General features: G+C 49.1%; 1 protein-coding gene across 1 annotated transcript in view; it reads left to right on the forward strand.

The window, feature by feature from the left end:
- DNAH2 (dynein axonemal heavy chain 2) overlaps window positions 1-21041 on the forward strand; it is a 121963-nt gene that overhangs the window by 60727 nt on the left and 40195 nt on the right. Inside the window, exons 32-51 of the mRNA XM_037987835.2 lie at window positions 131-232; window positions 901-1026; window positions 1705-1815; window positions 2652-2840; window positions 3280-3383; window positions 3480-3669; window positions 4418-4598; window positions 5640-5767; window positions 6113-6265; window positions 6523-6648; window positions 11908-12126; window positions 12350-12467; window positions 12677-12813; window positions 13638-13775; window positions 13863-14021; window positions 17728-17880; window positions 18063-18154; window positions 18468-18666; window positions 18792-19016; window positions 20012-20116. Coding sequence (XP_037843763.1) covers window positions 131-232; window positions 901-1026; window positions 1705-1815; window positions 2652-2840; window positions 3280-3383; window positions 3480-3669; window positions 4418-4598; window positions 5640-5767; window positions 6113-6265; window positions 6523-6648; window positions 11908-12126; window positions 12350-12467; window positions 12677-12813; window positions 13638-13775; window positions 13863-14021; window positions 17728-17880; window positions 18063-18154; window positions 18468-18666; window positions 18792-19016; window positions 20012-20116 — 2955 coding nt within the window. The remainder of the gene's footprint in view (window positions 1-130; window positions 233-900; window positions 1027-1704; window positions 1816-2651; window positions 2841-3279; window positions 3384-3479; window positions 3670-4417; window positions 4599-5639; window positions 5768-6112; window positions 6266-6522; window positions 6649-11907; window positions 12127-12349; window positions 12468-12676; window positions 12814-13637; window positions 13776-13862; window positions 14022-17727; window positions 17881-18062; window positions 18155-18467; window positions 18667-18791; window positions 19017-20011; window positions 20117-21041) is intronic.

The following is a 21041-nucleotide window of genomic DNA, read 5'->3' on the forward strand; positions in this document are numbered from 1 at the left end:
GAACTTCTTCGAATTGGTAATATTGAGAGGAGGGGAGAGGAGCAGTAATTACCCTCAAAAGGCCCCAGTACTTCTAGGCGGATACCAAGCGTGGGCCGGCCAGGCTCTGAGCAGCTTGTGTTTTCTGCAGGTTGGAGGGTCCAGCAGCAAATGGGAAGCTGTGGGAATGTTCTCTGGCGACGGCGAGTACATTGATTTCCTCCACTCAGTACTTTTAGAAGGGCCTGTGGAGGTGAGTTGTGGTGAGGGTCTGAGGACCTAGCTGATTCTTCTTCCTACAGACAGTTCACCTGGGCTGGGCACGGTGGCTCACACCTGTAATCCCAGCACTCTGGAAGGCTGAGACAGGTGGATCCCCTGAGGTCGGGAGTTCCAGACCAGCCTGACCAACATGGAGAAACCCCGTCTCTACTAAAAGTACAAAATTAGCCGGGAGTGGTGGCGCATGCCTGTAATCCCGGCTATTCAGGAGGCTGAGGCAGGAGAATCGCTCAAACTTGGGAGGCAGAGGTTGCAGTGAGCTGAGATCGCGCCATTGCACTCCAGCCTGGGCAATAAAAGTGAAACTCCATCTCAAAAAAAGAAAAAGAAAAAAAAAGAAAGTTCACCTGGCTCCATGAGGAGAGAAGATCTCTGTAAATGGCCGATAGTCACTCTTTCCCCTCCCACCTGCCATTCCTGACAATGATCATCTCTGCTCTGAACTGAAATTTCCTTCTGAAAGTCAGACCATCTGCCTCAGAGCCTCCATTTTTCTCAGGGACCCAAGCCAGCCGTTGCCCATTCCTGCTTTTCTCTGGGTACAAAGCCCTGGAGTGCTGCTTCCTAAGTGCCTTCCCTGTGGAGGATCTTGGCCATGCCCCTGAGGCTGAGCTACCCTATTCTCCCACCTCCCCCCAGTCCTGGCTTGGCGATGTGGAACGGACCATGAGGGTGACCCTGCGGGACCTTCTCCGGAACTGCCGCCTGGCCCTCAAGAAGTTCCTCAACAAGAGGGACAAATGGGTGAAGGAGTGGGCTGGCCAGGTGAGTTGGGGTCAACAGAAATGAGGGAACAAGGGGCCAGGCATGGTGGCTCACACCTATAATCCCAGCACTTTGGGAGGCCGAGGCGGGCAGATCACTTGAGGTCAGGAGTTCAAGACCAGCCTGGCCAACATGGTGAAACCCCGTCTCTACTAAAAACACAAAAAATTATCTGGTGTGGTGATGCACACCTGTAATCCCAGTTTCTCAGGAGGCTGAGGCAGGAAAATAGCTTGAACCCAGGAGGCGAAGGTTGCAATGAGCCAAGACCATGCCACTGCACTCCAGCCTGGGCGACAAAGTAAGACTCCATCTAAAAAAATTTTTTAAATTTAAAAAAATTAAAAAAAAAAAAGAAAGAAAAAAAGAAAGAAATGAAGAAATGAGGGAACAAGAAGATGGAGTTAAAAAGATGGAGTGAAAAGGAGGTGGCCAGTGGAAAGACAGAATCTTGAGTCTCACACAGTATGGTTTCTTACCCCCCTTTCTGGGCTGTGGCTCTGGTACACTCCAAGCTGGACCCTTAGCTCCTGACCTGAGGCCCATGTCCCATCCTTCAGAGCAGATTGGGTGCAGTTGGGAGAGGCACACAGTTCTTGAAATAGCTGGGACTTGGGAGCTGGGCTGTGTGGGTGGCCGAGAACAGGGCTTTGGGACATGGCTTCTGCACATCCTCAGATGATCATCACTGCCAGTCAGATCCAGTGGACGGCTGATGTCACCAAGTGCCTGCTGACAGCGAAGGAGCGGGGAGACAAGAAAATCCTCAAGGTCATGAAGAAGAAGCAGGTGGGAGGCCGAGCGCAGTGGCTGATGCTTGTAATCCCAGCACTTTGGGAGGCAGAGGTGGGAAGAGCCCACTCGCTTGAGCCCAGGAGTTCAAGACCAGCCTGGGCAATATGGTGAAACCCCTTCTTTACCAAAAAATACAAAAATTAGCTGGTGGCACACCCAGGAGGTTGAGGCTGCAGTGAGCTGAGATTGTACCACTGCACTCCAGCCTGGGCAACAGAGCAAGACTCTGTCTAAAAAAAAAAAAGGCTGGGCACAGTGGCTCATGCCTGTAATCCCAGCACTTTGGGAGGCCGAGGCAGGCGGATCACGAGGTCAGGAGATTGAGACCATCCTGGCTAACACGGTGAAACCCCGTCTCTATTAAAAATACAAAAAATTAGCCAGGCATGGTGGCGGGCGCCTGTAGTCCCAGCTACTTGGGAGGCTGAGGCAGGAGAATGGCATGAACCTGGGAGTCGGAGCTTGCAGTGAGCCAAGATCTCGCCACTGCACTCCAGCCTGGGCAACAGAGTGCGACTCTGTCTCAAAAAAAGAAAAGAAAAGAAAAGAAAAAAGCAGGTGGGTGCTCTGTAAGTATGGGCTAGGTCTGGAGCTAGAATTGCAGGGAGGAAGCAGTCAGAATTAGAGGTGAGCTGGTGGAAAAGGGCCAGAGTGAGGGTGCTTTATGATGGAAGTCCAGTGGGGGCAGTCTGCGGTGGAGCAGAATTACCAGGAGTTACAGCAGGTGGGGTCAGCACCGGGTTGGAAGCGGTGCTGGGTGGGGGTGAGGGGTGATCGGGCTTTGGCGACATTGCTCTGTCTGCTCTCTTCCCTGCTGCCTCATGCCACAGGTGTCAATCCTGAATAAGTATTCAGAAGCTATCAGGGGGAACTTGACCAAGATCATGCGGCTTAAAATTGTGGCTCTGGTGACGATAGAAATTCATGCCCGGGATGTGTTGGAGAAGCTTTACAAGAGTGGCCTTATGGATGTCAATTCCTTTGACTGGCTCAGCCAACTTCGGTTCTACTGGGAGAAGGTGCCAGATGGGCCAACTCCCCACTCTGTTACCGTAAAATGGATCCTAATGCTTTTATTGCATCCATGTTCTGTAAATGCAAGGATATCCTAAGCCAACCCTTAGTCCTGTCCCAGTACCCTAATCCAGTTCTTCCTCCCATCTCCTCCCCACAATCAGGAGTGGCAAGCAGTTGTCCCAGTCAGGGCCCATTATGAATGTCACTTGAACAGGACTCAGAAACACTCCAGGCAGCTGCTGCGTTGGGTTGGGGTGGACGTGCAATATGAAACCCATTTTCCATCTTGCTCATAAACCACTCTGCTTTTCAACTCTAAAAGGGAACCCCCAATCCCTTCACTGCAGCCTCCCTGGCAACTCTGAGCCCCACTCTCAGTCATTGTCCCAGCTCTAACTCTCCTAAACCCACCCCTCTCTTTTTCTGCCCTGTTTTCCCCAGGATCTTGATGACTGTATGATCCGCCAGACCAACACGCAATTTCAGTATAGTTATGAGTACCTGGGTAACTCGGGCCGGCTTGTCATCACCCCCCTGACGGACAGGTCTGCTGTGTGGGATGAATGAGGTGGCTGGGGCGGGGGCAGCAGAAGCTGAGAAGCTTCCAGGAGTCTGACTCCGGTTCTGTCCTCAATTCTCAGGTGTTACATGACACTGACCACGGCACTGCACCTGCACCGAGGGGGCTCCCCAAAAGGCCCCGCAGGCACGGGCAAGACCGAGACCGTCAAAGACCTGGGCAAGGCCCTGGGCATATATGTCATTGTGGTCAACTGCTCTGAGGGCCTGGACTACAAGTCCATGGGCCGAATGTACTCAGGTCTGGCTCAGGTCAGTATCCTGCCACCCTGTGCCAGAAGCCCCTTAAATACCTTTTCGTTCCAGAAAATAAACTGAAACCCAAATCTGGTTCAGTGCTTTGTAGCCTCATGACATTGCATCATGGGTAATTCTTTTTTTTTTTTGAGTGTAGTGGTGTGATCTCGGCTCACTGCAACCTTCACCTCCCGGGTTCAAGCAATTCTCCTGCCTCAGCCTCCTGAGTAGCTGAGATTACAGGCAAATGCCACCAAACCTGGCTAATTTTTGTATTTTTAGTGGAGACGGGGTTTCACCATCTTGGCCAGGCTGGTCTCAGACTCCTGACCTCAGGTGATCCGCCTGTCTCAACCTCCCAAAGTGCTGGGATTACAGGCGTGAGCCACCGTGCCCGGCCACAACTAGGAAAGTCCCTTCCCCTTCCTGAGCTTCACGTAGCTTATTTGCAAAAATCAGAAGATTATAAAGGATTAAAGAAAATAATGCGTGTTAACTGGAGCAGAATAGACAGTGCACACAAGTTCCCTACCCTAGTCTCTTTCCAACGCACACCTTTTCTAGCATCACCCCAGACTGGCCCCATCTGATGGAAAGTTCTGACCAGAAGCTATAACAGGGTACTCTGGTGCCCTTCTCCCTGCAATCTATTCTGGAGGCTGCCTCACCTCGTGAAACATTTTAAGGAAGGGTGTGTGAATCATGCTTTCTAGCCTTTGGGGCACCTCTCTTGCTCCCAGTGACTCTGCCTTGCACCCTGCAGACTGGAGCCTGGGGCTGCTTTGATGAGTTTAACCGCATCAACATCGAGGTGCTGTCAGTGGTGGCCCAGCAGATCCTGTCCATCCTATCTGCCCTGGCTGCTGGCCTCACCCGTTTCCATTTTGACGGCTTTGAAATAAATCTGGTGTGGTCCTGTGGGATCTTCATTACCATGAATCCTGGTAGGTGGCAGGGAGTGGATGGAGTTTCTGGGGTGGGAAGGACTGGGTATTCAGGGGAAATAACTGCATCCTCCTCTTCCCCCTTCCATGCGAACGTATATAGCTAAATGAAGTCTGGTTAAAAATAGCAAAGGGGAGAGAAGGATAAACACACAACTTTCTGGGAGAAGGGGAAGCAATCTTACTGTTTTCCCTAAAGGGAATAATAACCTTTTTTTTTTTTTTTTTTTTTTTTTTTTTTGAGACGGAGTCTCACTCTTTCACCCAGGCTGGAGCTGGAGTGCAGTGGCACGATCTCGGCTCACTGCAAGCTCTGCCTTCCGGGTTCACACCATTCTCCTGCCTCAGCCTCCCAGGTAACTGGGACTGCAGGTGCCTGCCACCATGCCTGGCTAATTTTTTGTGTATTTTTTTTTTAAGTAGAGACGGGGTTTCACTGTGTTAGCCAGGATGGTCTCGATCACCTGACCTCATGATCCGCCCACCTCGGCCTCCCAAAGTGCTGGGATTACAGGCGTGAGCCACCGCGTCCGGCCAGACCTCATCTTTTAAGATACTTAGTTGTCTTCTCCCATTAGGCTAGCTCCCAGAGTTCTGGTCTCTCTGCCGTCTCTTTTGCAGCAGGCCCTAGGGTCTCTCATTACTGTTCCCTAGGAACAACTGTGGGGGAAGGGCCTAGGACAGCACAGGGATAGGAAAGGGTTTAGGAACTGAACGAATAAGAGGAAAAACTGTGATTTCTATTAGGACTGATGTGAGCTATACACAGAACCTGGAGAGATGGGAAATTGACAGCTCTGTGATTTGAGTTTGAAACAGGGCCACGCAGAAAGTAAGGAAAGGACCACAGAGAAGAGAGAAGACCAAAGTGGACTAGGAAGGGCTGGGGCTGAGATGAGAAAGGATGTGATCTTGCAGTTAGGGAGAAAGTTAGGGATGGAGTTAAGGTGGGAGAAAATGATATTGATTGGAAAGTGGGTTTGGAGAAGCAAATCAAGATGAGGAAATATATGATTCTAAGTAAGTGGCATTGTTTACCAGGCTATGCTGGCCGCACAGAGCTTCCTGAAAATCTTAAATCCATGTTCCGCCCAATTGCCATGGTGGTACCTGACTCCACCCTCATTGCAGAAATCATTCTCTTTGGAGAGGGCTTTGGCAACTGCAAGGTACTCCAATAACCCTTTTTCTCCAGTGATTTTAATTCCCTTTCATAATTATTCCCTGGACAGAGGAGCTCCCCAAGGGCCTCACTATCAGCTTATCCTCTAAGGAACTTAGACTATTGTCCGTAGGATGTAGGGGGAGAAAACTTTAGGGGAGGGAAGTTTCTCCTCTGTGATACCACTAATTAACAATGGCGTGATTCACACGATTTCATCAGGAGAGTCCGTAGAGTACCTCCTAGCTGCTTCATGTCCTGGGACCTGGCTTCCTGTCTCTGACTGTCCCGAGATGAAGCAGAGGGATCTGTGGGGAGATGGACTGTTTCCTCCTCTGTTTTGGTTCCCCAGATTCTGGCCAAGAAGGTGTACACACTCTACTCACTGGCTGTGCAGCAGCTCTCCAGACAGGACCACTATGACTTTGGCCTGCGTGCCCTCACCTCCCTTCTGCGCTATGCTGGCAAGAAGCGCCGCCTACAGCCGGATCTGACTGATGAAGAGGTAGAGCAAGGACACAGCCTTTGGACCTGACTTCCACTGTCACTGGCCCTATGTCACTTCCCTCAAGTCTTTCAGACCCTTTCTTTCCCCAGATTGAGATTCCCACCTTCCCACCTGGTCCCATCCCCGTGTTGCCAGCTGCTTTGCTAATGGCTAACTGGTGTATCCATTGTTCTTGGCACCTGCCCTGAAGCCCTTTGGAGGTGAAGGGCCTAGGCCCTGGCTCCTCAAGCCTGAGTCTGTCTTTTCCCATTCAGGTTCTGCTGCTCTCAATGAGAGATATGAACATCGCCAAGCTCACTTCAGTTGATGCACCCCTGTTCAATGCCATCGTGCAAGATCTGTTTCCCAACATTGAGCTGCCTGTCATTGACTATGGCAAGGTATTTGTTCCTTAATACTCTCCCTGACCGGGTGCTGTAGCTAGTGCTTGTAATCCCAGCACTTTGGGAGGCTGAGGTGGGCAGATTGCTTGAGTCCAGGAGTTTGAGACCAGCCTGGGCAACATGGTGAAACCCCGTATCTACAAAGTATACAAAAATTAGCCAGGCATGGTGGTGCGCATACTTGTAGTCCCAGCTAGTCGGGAGGCTGAGGTAAGAGGATTGCTTGAGCCCAGGAGGTTGAGGCTATAATGAATTGAGATTGTGCCTCTGCACTCCAGCCTGAGTGACAGAGCAAGACCCTCTGTCTCAAAAAAACAAAACAGAAACAAAAAAAAGCACACTCTCCCTGACCACATATGTGAATAGGCATCTGGGAACAGAAAACTTGGCTTCCAGGCCTTGTTCTGCCATCTGCTAGCTATGACTCTGAGCAAGTCAGCTGACCTCTCTTTGGACTTCCTTATCTATAAAGCAATAGACTATTCAAACATTCTGCCCTCTGACCACGACACCCTCTCCCGCTGACCTGCTCAAATGTACCGGTTCAAGTGCATCCACGCAACAATGCTCTGACTTCATCGAAACCTCTAGTCCGTTGCCTTTGCACTTTCTCTGTGCCCATCAGTCCTCCATGCCTCTACTTCTCACCTCAGCAGGGAGTTTTGAGGAGAGGTTGCTAGAAGCCACTTGGTGTCAGAGAGCAGCGGAACGGAAGAAGGAGTTTTAGAAAGCATAAGAACTTTCTTATCTGGCATTGTGGTAGTCTAGATACCCTGAATGATCCTTTCAATAGAAACTACTAAAATGATGGATAAAAATATAATAATGACATCCTTTTTAATGCATTGCTAAGCTGGCAAGAAAGAAAGAATTCCAGGAGTTAAGGAGGGTGGGGAGTAAAAGCAGGAACCCTGGGAGACAGGTGAGTACCAAAGCTGGCCTTCTCCCTGAAAATTGTTGTTGATCTCAAGGCAGTGGGAATAGGAGATGAAACAGCCCAAGTCTGAAGATAGAACAGAAAACGCAGTGCTGCGTAAACCCCAGTCCACAAGGGGCAACACCCCCAGTAGATGGAAAAAAGAGAAGCCTGCGATTTAGAAGGGTATATATAGGAAAGAAACTTGCTTGTTTTGATCTCTGACGATGGAAGAAAAAGACCAAATTTCCTTTGAGATTTCCTAACCACACACCAGCTCTCACATGGTTTCAGTCATCGTTTCTCCTACTGTGTAATCAGAGAAGAAATCTCAAGCTTAGATTTTAATATTAGGTAGTTCTAGGTTGTTAGTGCCCCCAGGTGACAGGAAGAAGCAAAAGCAAATTATTTCTGGAGGAATGAAATTTCAACTCACACTTCAAAGAATTGCCACAGGTAAAAGTCCAAGAAAATGAGCAACTCATGGTCAAAAATCACAAAACACACAAGGAAACAAGAAACCGTGAATGGGAGCCAGAACAACAACAGACAGTGGAATCAGATCCATGAAAACTTACTTCAGATATTGAAACTGATAGGGGCAAGGTGTGATACTTCATGCCTGTCATCTCAACACTTTGGAGGCTGCGACAAGAGGATCACTAGGCCAGGAGTTCAAGACCAGCCTGGGCAACATAGCAAGACCTTCATCTCTTAAAAAAAAAAAAAAAAAAAGCCAGGCATGGTGGTGTGCTCCTTAGTCACAATTACTCCTTTCTCCAAAAGCTACTAGAAAATGTGCTCTACTTAAATACAGGAGCTGTGAAAGGGATGACAGGAAACAAAAGATTCGGTGCAAGGGGGAGGCTACAGTAATCCTTGGGGTGTTGGTGAATGGAGGTCATGGGATGACGGTGGTGCACTGGGCAAAGAGAGAAGACAATCCAGATTGGAGCAAACCTGAAGGCTTTTGGAGGACTTTTAAAATTTTATTTATTTATTTATTTATTTTTTTGAGATGGAGTTTCACTCTTGTTGCTCAGGCTGGAGTGCAATGGCACAATCTCGGCTCACCGCAACCTCCGCGCTCCAGGTTCAAGCGATTCTCCTGCCTCAGGAGTAGCTGGGATTACAGGCATGCGCCACCACACCTGGCTAATTTTGTATTTTTGGTAGAGACGGGGTTTCTCCATGTTGGTCAGGCTGGTCTCAAACTCCCGACCTCAGGTGATATGCCTGCCTCAGCCTCCCAAAGTGCTGGGATTACAGGCATGAGCCACCGCACCAGGCCAGGAGGACTTTTTAAAGAAGAAATTGATACCCGATGTGAAAATTGTTTGAAAGATTTAGTCAACTGGTAGAGTTTGGAATTGAGTTAGAGATAAGCACATTAAAAACTAAGCAAATATGGGAGCAAACAAACAAACAAACAAAAACCACCTAAGCAAACAGGCCAGACATGGTGGCTCACACCTGTGATCCTAGCACTTTGGGAGGCGTAGGCGGGTGGATCACTTGAGGTCAGGAGTTTGAGACCAGCCTGGGCAACATGGTGAAACCCCATCTCTACAAAAAATACAAAAATGAGCCAGGTGTAATGGCTCGTGCCTGTAGTCTCAGCTACTTGGAGGGGGCTGAGGCGGGAGGATTGTTTGAACCCAGGAGTTGGAGGCTGCAGTGGTTGAGATCATGCCACTGCACTCCAGCCTGGGTGACAGAGTGAGACCCTGTCTCAAAAAAAAAAAAAAAAAAAAAAACCTAAGCAAAGAAAAATCACAAAAATTATTAGATCCTAGGGAAAACAAAAAAGTTGCCCAAGAAAGGAAAAGTAATCATACATTGTTTTACTGATACTTCATAGTGTTTACAAGAGACCCACCTAAAGCTTAATGACAAAGGGCTGAAAGTCAAAGAATAGAAAAAGATGTTTCTTCTATTATATGATTAGCATTAGTAAATAATTAGTATTAGTAAATACTAACCAAAGAAAGCTAGGGTAGCAATATGGGACAACAGATTTTGAGCTAAAAAGCACTGCTAGAAATAGAGGGCCACTTCATAATAATAAAGGATTCAACTCATCAGAAAGGTATAACAATTCTAAATTTTGGTGCACCTAATAATACAGCCTCAAAATAAGTAGAGCTAATGTTGCACAATTACAAGGAGAAATGGACAAATCTATCATAGTGGAGAGCTTGATATCTCTTAATTGACAAATGAAACAGACTAAAAATCAGAATATAGAAGATTTGAAGAACACAACAATCATTATTTAATAGATATCTATACAAACTGGTCTCAATAATTGGAGAATCAGCCAGGCATAGTGGCTCATGTCTATAGTCCCAGGACTTTGGGAGGCCAAGGTGGGAGGATTACCTGAGGTCACGACTTTGAGGCTGCAGTGAGCCATGACTGTACCGCTGCACTCCAGCCTGGCTGACAGAGTGAGAACTCAATAAAATAAAAAATAAAATAAAATAAAATAAAATAAAATAAAAATAAGATAAAATAATTGAAGCATAACCATATTTTTCAAGCACACATAGAAAATTGTTGGACCATGTAGGAAAAGGAAAATTGATGACTATGTAAAGGCCATAAATTTGCCTCAAAAATGTCAAAGGAAGATATTCATACCACATTTTCTGATCACAATGATAACCCTACAGGCAGAGTAGACTTTATGGCAAGAAGCAATAGTAAAGGTAAAGGGTGACATTTCATAATGATAAAAGGATCAATGCACAGAAAGTTTTAACAGTTCTAAATCTGTATGCACTAAATAATATAGCTACAAAATCCATAAAAGAAAATGGACAGAACCGTAGGAGAAACACACAAATCCACAGCCCTGGTGGGAGATCTTGACTTACTTCTTTCAGAAACTGATAATGCAAACAGACCAAAAAATCCATAAAGAGGTGCATTTGAATGCTTTTAACAGACAGCAACAAAATAGAATTAGTAAAAGCCCAAATGTTTGGAAATTTGGCAATACAATTCTAAATAATTAATGGATCAAAGAAGAAATTAAAGGATTTTTTTTTTTTTTTTTTTTTGAGATGGAGTTTTGCTCTGTTGCCCAGGCTGGAGTGCAGTGGCAAGATATCGGCTCCCTGCAACCTCTGCCTCCCAGGTTCAAGCGATTCTCGTGCCTCAGCCTCCTGAGTAGCTGGGACTAGAGGCGCCCGCCACCACGCCCGGCTAATTTTTTGTATTTTTAGTAGAGATGGGGTTTCGTCATGTTGGCCAGGCTGGTCTCGAACTCCTGACCTCAGGTGATCTGCCCGCCTCAGCCTCCCAAAGTGTTGGGATTACAATCCTGAGCCACCGCACCTAGCTGAGAATATTTTTTAACTGAATAAATAGAAAATGTGACATTAAACTTCTTTAGGACACTAAACACATGTGCACACAGAAAATATACTAATAAAACTTCTCAGATAGTGGAAGGAAGTGAAATTGGTGAGGCCTGTTAGTGCAAGTAACGATCTTGCATCTATTTGAAATTATTTGGCTACATGAGCTGTGTGTTTAAAATGGCACACTATTCTGGGGCCGATCTGCTAGGTCATGGTTCTTCAAGCATTACTTTTTTTTTTCACGAGACGGAGTCTTGCTCTGTCGCCCAGGCTGGAGTGCAGTGGCACGGTCTCGGCTCACTGCAAGCTCCACCTCCCAGGTTCACGCCATTCTTCTGCCTCAGCCTCCCAAGTAGCTGGGACTACAGGCTCCCACCACCACGCCCAGCTAATCTTTTGTATTTTTAGTAGAGACGGGGTTTCACCATGTTAGCCACGCCCGCCTTAACCTCCCAAAGTGCTGGGATTACAGGCGTGAGCCACTGCGCCCGGCCCAAGCAGTACTTTTTAACTTAGGTAGTAATGTCTTTAACATTAATTGGGCTCTTCCACCAAACTGTGAGCTCTGCAATAGGACGAAATCTATTTTGTCCCAAGCCGTATCCCTGGCAACCGGCAAGCACAGTGCTTGGCATACATTGTAGAGGCTTAATAAATATTTGCTGAATCATAAAAAGTGTGTGGAGCTACATGTAAGACATGTGCCAATGAGGAAACTGAGATGTGGAGAAGTAATTTACCCAGGATCACATAGCTGAGAGCTGGGGAACCAGCCTGGCCGACTCCAGAGCCCAGTCTTTCAACTCTGCAATGGGCCACCTTCCTAGTGAGTGAACAGAGCCAGAGTGCAGAGGACCCTGGGGCCATTTTTAACACTTTTGAACATATTCTCCCTGGCATTGGGGAGATTTTGAAAGCCCTTTAAAGGCCTCATCCTTTTTCTTCTGCTTGTTGTGTTTTCCCTTCCCTCAGCTGCGGGAGACCGTTGAGCAGGAGATTCGAGACATGGGCCTGCAAAGCACGCCGTTCACCCTCACCAAGGTTTTCCAGTTGTATGAAACCAAGAACTCCCGCCACTCCACCATGATTGTGGGCTGCACGGGCAGTGGCAAGACGGCCTCATGGCGCATCCTGCAGGCCTCCCTGTCCTCTCTGTGCCGCGCTGGAGACCCTAACTTCAACATTGTTCGAGTACGGGGCTGGGACAGTGGAGTCAGTGGCAGAGACTTGAGTAGTAAAAAGACAGTGGAGGGTGGGGCCAGGGAGACCTTGCAAGGCCAGGAGGCCTGTACCTGGGTCCACGGAGGCCTGGAGTGATGAGAGAAGGGGCAAATGCACGTACCTAGGAGGGGTCTGGAAATAAAGGGGGTTCTTGTCTATCAGCAGCTAAAACCCCTTCCGGTGTCGCTTTCAGGAGTTCCCTTTGAACCCCAAGGCATTGTCTCTAGGGGAACTGTATGGGGAATATGACCTCAGCAGCAATGAATGGACAGATGGCATCTTGTCCAGTGTCATGCGGACAGCATGTGCAGGTATCCAAAGGATCGTGGGGTGTGGAGAGCAGACGCCTGAGTCTCCTAAGGAGGCAGGGAGTCTGGGGATAGGAAGTTCCAAGTTGGGAGAGAAATGCCTGGAGAATGCTGAAGTACAAGGACGTGTAGGCTTGCGTCTCCGAGGAGTGTGAGCGGAGGGCGCAAGGTGAGTGGCTCCCTGGTTACCTCATCACCCACCATCTACTCAGATGAGAAACCCGATGAGAAGTGGATCCTGTTCGATGGCCCTGTGGACACGCTGTGGATCGAGAGCATGAACTCCGTCATGGATGATAACAAGGTGTTGACCCTCATCAACGGCGAGCGCATCGCGATGCCCGAGCAGGTCAGGGATGAGGCTGACTCCTGAGGGCCTGCAGAGGCAGGCACCGGAGGGCATGGGCTGGGGCTGGGGAGGACAGCCAGGAATCTCAGAGCAGGGCAGGTTCTGCGGGAGAGAGCTGAAGGGAGGATGCCTGGATTCAGGGAAACCTGCAGCTGAAGAAAAAATGCTTTGCCTACCATAGCTGTTGAGAACAATGATAAGAAAAACACTCTGTGTCGTAAGCACTGTGTAGGCTCGGGCGGCCCTCCTCAGCTCGTTCCCACGGACGCATGAGGCAGGACCCTCATTTGTGCACCCAGGGGTATGAATTCATGGACTGGCAAGCACACCCTTTTCCACCCACTCCAACAATGCGAGCAAGAGAGTGATTTTTCATAAGGACAACCTTGAATAAGCTCTAGTTTCTTTTAAAGCAAACTGGACTGGGCCAGGTGGCTCGAGCACTTTGGGAGGGAGGTCAAGGTGGGCAGATCACTTGGGGTCAGGAGTTTAAGACCGGCCTGGCCAACAGGGTGAAACCTCGTCTTTACTAAAAAATATAAAAGTTAGCTGGGTGTGGTGTTGTGCACCTTTAGTCCCAGGTACTCTGGAGACTGAGGTGGGAGGATTGCTTGAACCTGAGAGGCAGAGGTTGCAGTGAGCCAAGATCATGCCACTGCACTCCAGCTTGGGTGACAGCAAGACTCTGTCTCAAAAAAAAAAAAAAAAAAAAAAAAAAAGCAAATCGTTTGTGAACTTGTAGCATCCGAGTTCTGGGTGTTTTATTATTCCTGAAGGTGGGGGATGCAGAGAGAGATGAAGTTCTGACAAGCGTATATCCTTAGGTGTCTCTTCTGTTTGAAGTGGAGAACCTGGCAGTGGCCTCTCCAGCCACCGTATCCCGCTGCGGGATGGTCTACACTGACTACGCTGACCTGGGCTGGAAGCCCTATGTTCAGTCGTGGCTGGAGAAGAGGCCAAAGGTATGAAGGGAACTGAGGAGAGAGAAAGTAACCAGGGTGGCTGCAGGACACAGGGTGAATGAAGACTCCCTTCTTACTCAACTCCAGGCTGAGGTGGAGCCCCTTCAACGCATGTTCGAAAAGTTCATCAACAAGATGCTGGCCTTTAAGAAGGACAACTGCAAGGAGCTGGTGCCCCTGCCCGAGTACAGTGGTATCATCTCCCTCTGCAAGCTGTACTCGGCCCTGGCCACGCCAGAGAATGGGGTAAGAGGAGGACACAGGCCATGGGCAGGGGTAGGGAGGGCTCACAGTCTCACCAGGACAACTTCTGGGAAACGGTGTGTCTGAGACAGGTTGAACTCCAGGCTTGAGTGGAGCAGAGACTCCAAGGGGAGGCCTCAGTGACCATGGAGGCAGTGAGGGGTGTGTGTGTGCATGTGTGTGTGCACATCTGTGTGTGTGCACATGTGTGTCTGCGTGTGTGTCTGCATATGTGTGTGTGCACATGTGTGTTGAGCTGAAAGGTCCAACTAGGGGTTCTGAGTTGAATATGTACACAATGGGGTCTCGCTATAATTTCCCAGCCATGCTTTGGGAGCTGAAAATAGCTCATTCTGCTCCTGACTTCTCCAGGCCTTCAAAATATAAATATAAGTTTTGGCGTAGATGAGGCCCTGGGACACCATTTCTCCTTGAAGATGCTTTCAGACTATTCTGATGAGAGGACTTTGTAAACATTTCAGATTAATTGATATTTAAGAAAAATTGTGCTCAGTTTAGAAGGACCAAAATTTGATATCTTCTGTTGAGCTTTAATCACTGCCTATAAATGGTTTGTATTGTTTTTAAAGATGTTGCCAAGTAATTAAACTATTAATACGTCATCAACAACAATTAAGATCTATAGGAACATATGTCATTCCTCGTACAGTTAATGTAAATTAAAAATATGTAGCTGGGGCCGGGTACGGTGGTTCATGTCTGTAATCTCAGCACTTTGGGAGGCCGAGGTGGATGGATCATGGAAGGTCAGGAATTCGAGACCAGCCTGGCCAACATGGTGAAACCCTATCTCTACTAAAAATACAAAATTAACTGGGTGTGGTGGCACACACCTGTAGTCCCAGCTACTTGGGAGGCTGAGGCAGGACAATCGCTTGAACCCAGGAGGCGGAGGCTGCAGTGAGCCAAGATTGCACCACTGCACTCCAGCCTGGGCGAGGGAGAGCAAGACTCCATCTCAAAAAAACGAAAACAAAACCAAAAAACTGTAGATGGACTTGCCAGGTACCGTGTGGGCAGAGGGCAGTTACGAGTATCAATGGCACACAGGTGCCAAGAAGGACGGGCTGGGTAGGGGAGGCTTCCTGGGTGAGCAGAGGGCAAGAGTGGCCTCTGCAGAAGTGCAGACACACAGGGGTCAGGCCTGGCGGGGCAGGCCTAGCTAGTGGTCTGTAGCCAGATATGGTGGGTGGTGTTTGTGTGCAGATGCTCTTCAGTGTGGCAGAGACCCTGAGGAGAGGGCTGGACCATGAGGATGGTGAGATGTGTTGTGTGCTGAGAGGAGCCGGAAGCACAGTCTAAGGATTCTGGACTGAAAATGGCAGACAATTGATTCTTTTTTTTTTTTTTTGAGACGGAGTCTCGCTCTGTCGCCCAGGCTAGAGTGCAGTGGGATGATCTCGGCTCACTGCAAGCTCCGCCTCCCGGGTTCACGCCATTCTCCTGCCTTGGCCTCCCGAGTAGCTGGGACTACAGGCGCCCGCCACCACGCCCAGCTAATTTTTTGTATGCTTAGTAGAGGCGGGGTTTCACCATGTTAGCCAGGATGGTCTCGATCTCCTGACCTTGTGATCCGCCCGCCTCAGCCTCCCAAAGTACTGGGATTACAGGCGTGAGTCACCGCGCCCGGCCAGGATTACTCTCTAAACCCAAGATCAGTGTCCTGGATTGGACGGCACCAAGTGTAGCACGTTATCTGTGGTCCCAGGTGTCTTAAGTCACAACCCATCCTCAAGCGCCCTCCACCCACGGGCCTGTGTCTGCTTTGCATAGTAGGCCAGGGACGGTTTGAAGGATGCCAGGTTTGAAGGATGCCAGGTTGGTCGTGGTCTCCAAGAGGCCGGACAGAGTCGGGATGGCCCCATGTGCTCCATGCGCCCAATCAGAAGAAAGACACCTGTCACGTGCCCCCAGGGCGGGGTGTTGAGAGCACGGGCTCTAAATATGCTCCTTCCATTATTAAGTTGGTACATTTTACATTTTATCTTTTTGGAGATAGGGTCTCACTCTGCTGCCCAAGCCGAGTGCTGTGGTGTGATCTCAGCTCACTGCAGCCTCAACTTACTGGGCTCAAACAATTCTCCTGTCCCCTGAGTAGCTGGGACCGCAGGCGTGCACCATCACACCCAGCTAATTTTTGATTATTTCTAGAGACGGGGTCTCACTGTGTTGCCCAGGCTGGTCTCAAACTCCTGGACTCAAGTAATCCTCCTGCCTCGGCCTCCCAAAGTGCTAGGACTACAGGCACGAGCCACCGCACTAGGCCACGTTTTACATTTTAATTTTTAATTACACAGATAATTGTTGAATCAAGTTCCCTTTCTGAAAATAATAATTTTTCATACAAAACTAAAGTCCTTTAAAGTCCTTTTTGTTCCTTTCTCTCCTCCCAGTCCTGATCTGCTCCTTACTGCACACAAGTAACTACTGTAGTATGTTTGTGTATGTCATTCCAGACCTCTTTTTTAATTTTTTTTTTTTTTCCCCCAGAGACAGGGTCTTGCTCTGTTACCAAGGCTAGAATGGCATGATCAGGGCTCACTGCAGCCTCAACATCCTGGGCTCAAGTGATCCTCCCACCTCAGTCTCCTGAGTAGCTGAGGTTACAGATGCAGACCAGACCATCATGCCTGGCTGTTTTTTTTTTTTTTTTTTTTTTGGTTGAGACAAGTTTCACTATGTTGTTCAGGCTGGTTTTGAACTCCTGGCCTCAAGCAATAATCCCACCTCAGCTTCCCAAGGTGCTGGGATTATAGGCATGAGCCACCACCATGTCTGGCCTAGGCCTTTTTAAAGGTACGCCTTTACATATAATCCCATGGATATCCATAGAAAATTTTTTTTTTTTTTTTTTTTTTGGAGATGGAGTTTCGCTCTTGCCACCCGGGCTGGAGCGCAGTGGTGCCATTTCGGCTCACTGCAATCTCCACCTCCTGGGTTCAAGCAATTCTCCCACCTCAGCCTCCTGAGTAGCTGGGATTAACAGGGGCCACCACGCCTGGCTAATTTTTGTATTTTTAGTAGAGGTGTGGTTTCACCATGTTGGCCAGGCTGGTCTCGAACTCCTGACCTCAGGTGATCCACCCAGCTCTGCTTCCCTAAGTGCTGGGATTACAGGCGTGAGCCACTGTGCCTGACCGAAAATGTGGTATTTTTTTTTTTTTTAACTATATCATGCTATATACTGCGACATGTCCGTTAAATTAACAATGTTTTCGAGTTCTGTATTACTACATGTAGATTCATTTCATTGCTTTAACTGCTACCTACTATTCCATGGTAGAACACTACATGTTATTTTTCCACTGCTCTACTGGTGAACGTTTAGATCATCTCCAGTGTTTTGCAATCACAAACAAGTCACCATGAATGCCCCTGAACCTGTCTCCTGAGCACCCGTGGGCGCTTTTCCAGGGCAGGCGTGTTGTGGCCGGATGATGGTTGCGTCTTTATGAGTTAGCAGTGAGGAAGCTCAGGGCAACTGCTGAGCTGTAAGAAATTTCAGGTTTGTCTCAGTCTTTCAGCAGGTTGTAGATAAACACGCACATTTGGAAAACTGTGCGATTTTCCAAACAGAGCCAGGAAAGGCGGAAGACCCAGCCTTTCCACACTCTGGTGTCATGAGTCTGCCAGATGGACCCCTGGTCTCTTACAGGCGGGTTATTTCCTCTTCTCGTCCTCCATCCAGGTGAACTCAGCTGACGGCGAGAACTGTGTCACCATGGTAGAGATGACATTTGTGTTCAGCATGATCTGGTCTGTGTGTGCCTCTGTGGATGAAGAGGGCCGCAAGAAGATTGACAGCTACCTCCGAGAGATCGAGGGCTCCTTTCCCAATAAGGTTGGGCACACACCTAGCTGTCCTATTTGCCCTGTTCTTCCAGAACCCATTGGCATCCCTGATCTCAGGCTCTGCTTTGCTTTCTCTCTCTCTTTCTTCCACCCGGTGGTCTGGGGCCCGTTCTCTGGGCTGGAGAAGGCTCAAGGGAGGCTTTGGTAACCTGACCTACATGCCCTCCTTAGGACACGGTATATGAGTATTTTGTGGACCCCAAAATGCGGAGTTGGACGTCATTTGAGGACAAGCTCCCTAAGAGTTGGCGCTACCCTCCAAAGTGAGAGCTGGTTCTGGGTGTGAGGAGGTCATGGGGCAGCGGTAGCTGGGGGATGTGGCAAGAGAGATGGGGCCTAGAAGCAAAAATGAGCGATAGGAAGGAGAAGGCGGGTCCCAGGGAAGGGCTGCCTCCTGAGGAGAGGAAGCGGGACCTAGAGGACTTGGGACAGGGTCTTTGAGGGGAGTGCATGATCCCCAGGCCCCACAGGAGGGCAGGGTGGTGATGAGACAGTGGTGACGTGGAGGGAAAGGAAGTGGGAGTTGGAAAGGAGTGGGCGGGTGGCCCTTGAGAGCTGGTGCCTGCTCTTCCCTAGTGCCCCCTTCTATAAGATCACGGTGCCCACCGTCGACACTGTGCGCTACAACTACCTGGTGAGCACCTTGGTGGCCAACCAGAATCCCGTTCTGCTGGTGGGTCCTGTGGGGACTGGGAAGACCTCCATCGCCCAGAGCGTTCTGCAGTCCCTGCCCTCCAGCCAGTGGTCGGTGCTCGTTGTCAACATGTCCGCACAGGTGTGTTGGGGACCCAGAGGCCAGGCTGCCGGCTCCCGTGGGATCCAAGTGCCTGCTTGACCCTCCTCTCTAAGCCCATATTTCTCTCAGGAGACCCACACATTCATTCGGTACCTTTTCACCAGACCACATCCAATAACGTGCAGAGCATCATTGAGAGCAGGGTTGAGAAGCGAACCAAGGGTGTCTACGTGCCATTCGGGGGCAAAAGCATGATCACCTTTATGGATGACCTAAATATGCCCGCTAAGGACATGTTTGGGTCCCAGCCACCTCTGGAGCTGATCCGCCTCTGGATTGACTATGGCTTTTGGTATGACCGTTCGAAGCAGACCATCAAGTACATTCGAGTAAGCCTCCCGAGAGTCTGTTCTTCAGGCCTCTGCTCCCTTCTGGGATGGGCTCAGTCCTCACCCCACTGGGGCCCCAGGCTATGGTCCTGTCATCCTGGATTCCTTCCCACACAGGAGCGTCCTGTCTCCATGACAGCAGTTCTTGGCTCCCCACTCATGAGCCAGGCGTCCTCCCTCAGTCCTGCCTCCTTTGTGGGATTCTGAGCATACTGTTTCCTTCCTTCCTTCCTTCCTTCCTTCCTTCCTTCCTTCCTTCCTTCCTTCCTTCCTTCCTTCCTTCCTCTCTTTCCTTCTCTCTCTCTTTTTCTTTCTTTCTTTCTTTTTCTTTTCTTTTTTTTTTAGACAGTGTCTTGCTCTGTTGCCAAGGCTGGAGTGACAGGTTAATTTTATGATTTTTAGTGGACACAAGGTCTCCATGTGTTGCCCAGGCTGGTCTTGAACTCCTGGGCTCAAGAGATTCTCCTACCTTGGCCTCCCAAAGTGTTGGCATTATAGGCCTGAGCCACTGCACCTGGCTGCTTCTCTTTAATCAGCGGCCATTGCGGCCTGGCTTCTGGGGTTGTTTGTGTGTATATCTGGCACTCTGGGCCAAAAACTTGGCTAGTGATATATTCACGTGTGTTTGAGAGAGAACACACACACCACGTGTATAGATATGTACAATTTTAAAAGAAGAAAAAGAGAAAGTCTAGAAGACACAAATGTTTTTTTTACTTACCTGCATTTTCTCATTTGGGTACATGGATTATAAGGATGAAATACAGACAAATGCATTCCTGGTTCTAAAACAAGTTTCCCATGTCCCTTTCTTCTCTTCCCCTCCCTCTGCTCTGCCGCTCCATGTTCCTCTCTACTCACTGTGTCCCGCTTCCTCTTCCCCTTTGTCCCTCCTCGCACTGTTTACCTCCCACTCCTTTTCACCCGGCCTGTGTCGCTGCCTCTCTTGCCCGCTCCCCTCCTGCCTCTCCGCCCGCCTTGTCGCCGCTGTCTAGGAAATGTTCCTGATGGCTGCCATGGGCCCCCCTGGGGGTGGACGGACCGTCATCTCCCCAAGGCTGCAGAGTCGCTTCAACATTATCAACATGACCTTCCCCACAGTGAGGACCTCATGGGGGCTGCAGGATAGTGAGGACCTCATGGGGGCTGCAGGATGAGGGGAGGGTAGGAGGTGAAATGTCTCTGTCCCAGAGAAGCAGGGGCCAGATCCCAGGGGGCCGAGGCACCCCAAGTAGAGCTCCACACAGGAAGCTGTGACGATCCGTAGGGCCTGTGCTGGCTCCTGAGCTAGGAGAGCTATGGGATGGAAGCGTACCTTCCTGACTGTGGACAAGGAAGCCTTGTAGTCCTGGTGGGCAGAGAACACGGTGAAGCCCAAGTAGACTAAGGAAGGTAGATCCTACAAAGCCCACAGCAGTGTCAGGATTAGAGCCAGGCCAGTGAGTCACTCATCTCAGTGCAGAATTTGAGGGGGCACCCAAAGACTCTGCAATCAAGAGAAATAACATGTTCACACTTCCTTTTTTTTTTTTTTTTTGAGACAGGGTCTCACTCTGTCACACCCCAGGCTGGAGTGCAGTGGCATGATCTCAGCTCACTGCAACCTCCACTTCCCAGGTTCAAGTGATTCTCCTGCCTCAGCCTCCAGAGTAGCTGGGACTGCAGGTGCCAGCCACCACGCCCGGCTAATTCTTGTATTTTCAGTAGAGACAGAGTTTCATCATGTTGCCCAGTCTGGTCTCAAACTCCTAGACTCGAGAGATCCGCCCACCTTAGCCTCCCACCACACTTGGCCTCACATTTTTTTTTTCCCTGTCTGGAACATTTTACTGATCCTATGGAGTGGGAAGGAGAACTGGAGAAGTATGTGAGGCCAAGGGATCCCAGGGGAACAGGGAAGGTATCGAGGCTTGGCCACTAGTACTGGTGAATCTGTAGTAATGTAATATTTTTTTAAAATTAAAATTAATGCCAATAATTTATGATGAGCAAAATACCACCATTTTGAATAAATACAAAATCAGT

The sequence above is a fragment of the Chlorocebus sabaeus genome, chromosome 16 (genome assembly GCF_047675955.1).
Source record: "Chlorocebus sabaeus isolate Y175 chromosome 16, mChlSab1.0.hap1, whole genome shotgun sequence".
Taxonomy (NCBI): Eukaryota; Metazoa; Chordata; class Mammalia; order Primates; family Cercopithecidae; genus Chlorocebus; species Chlorocebus sabaeus.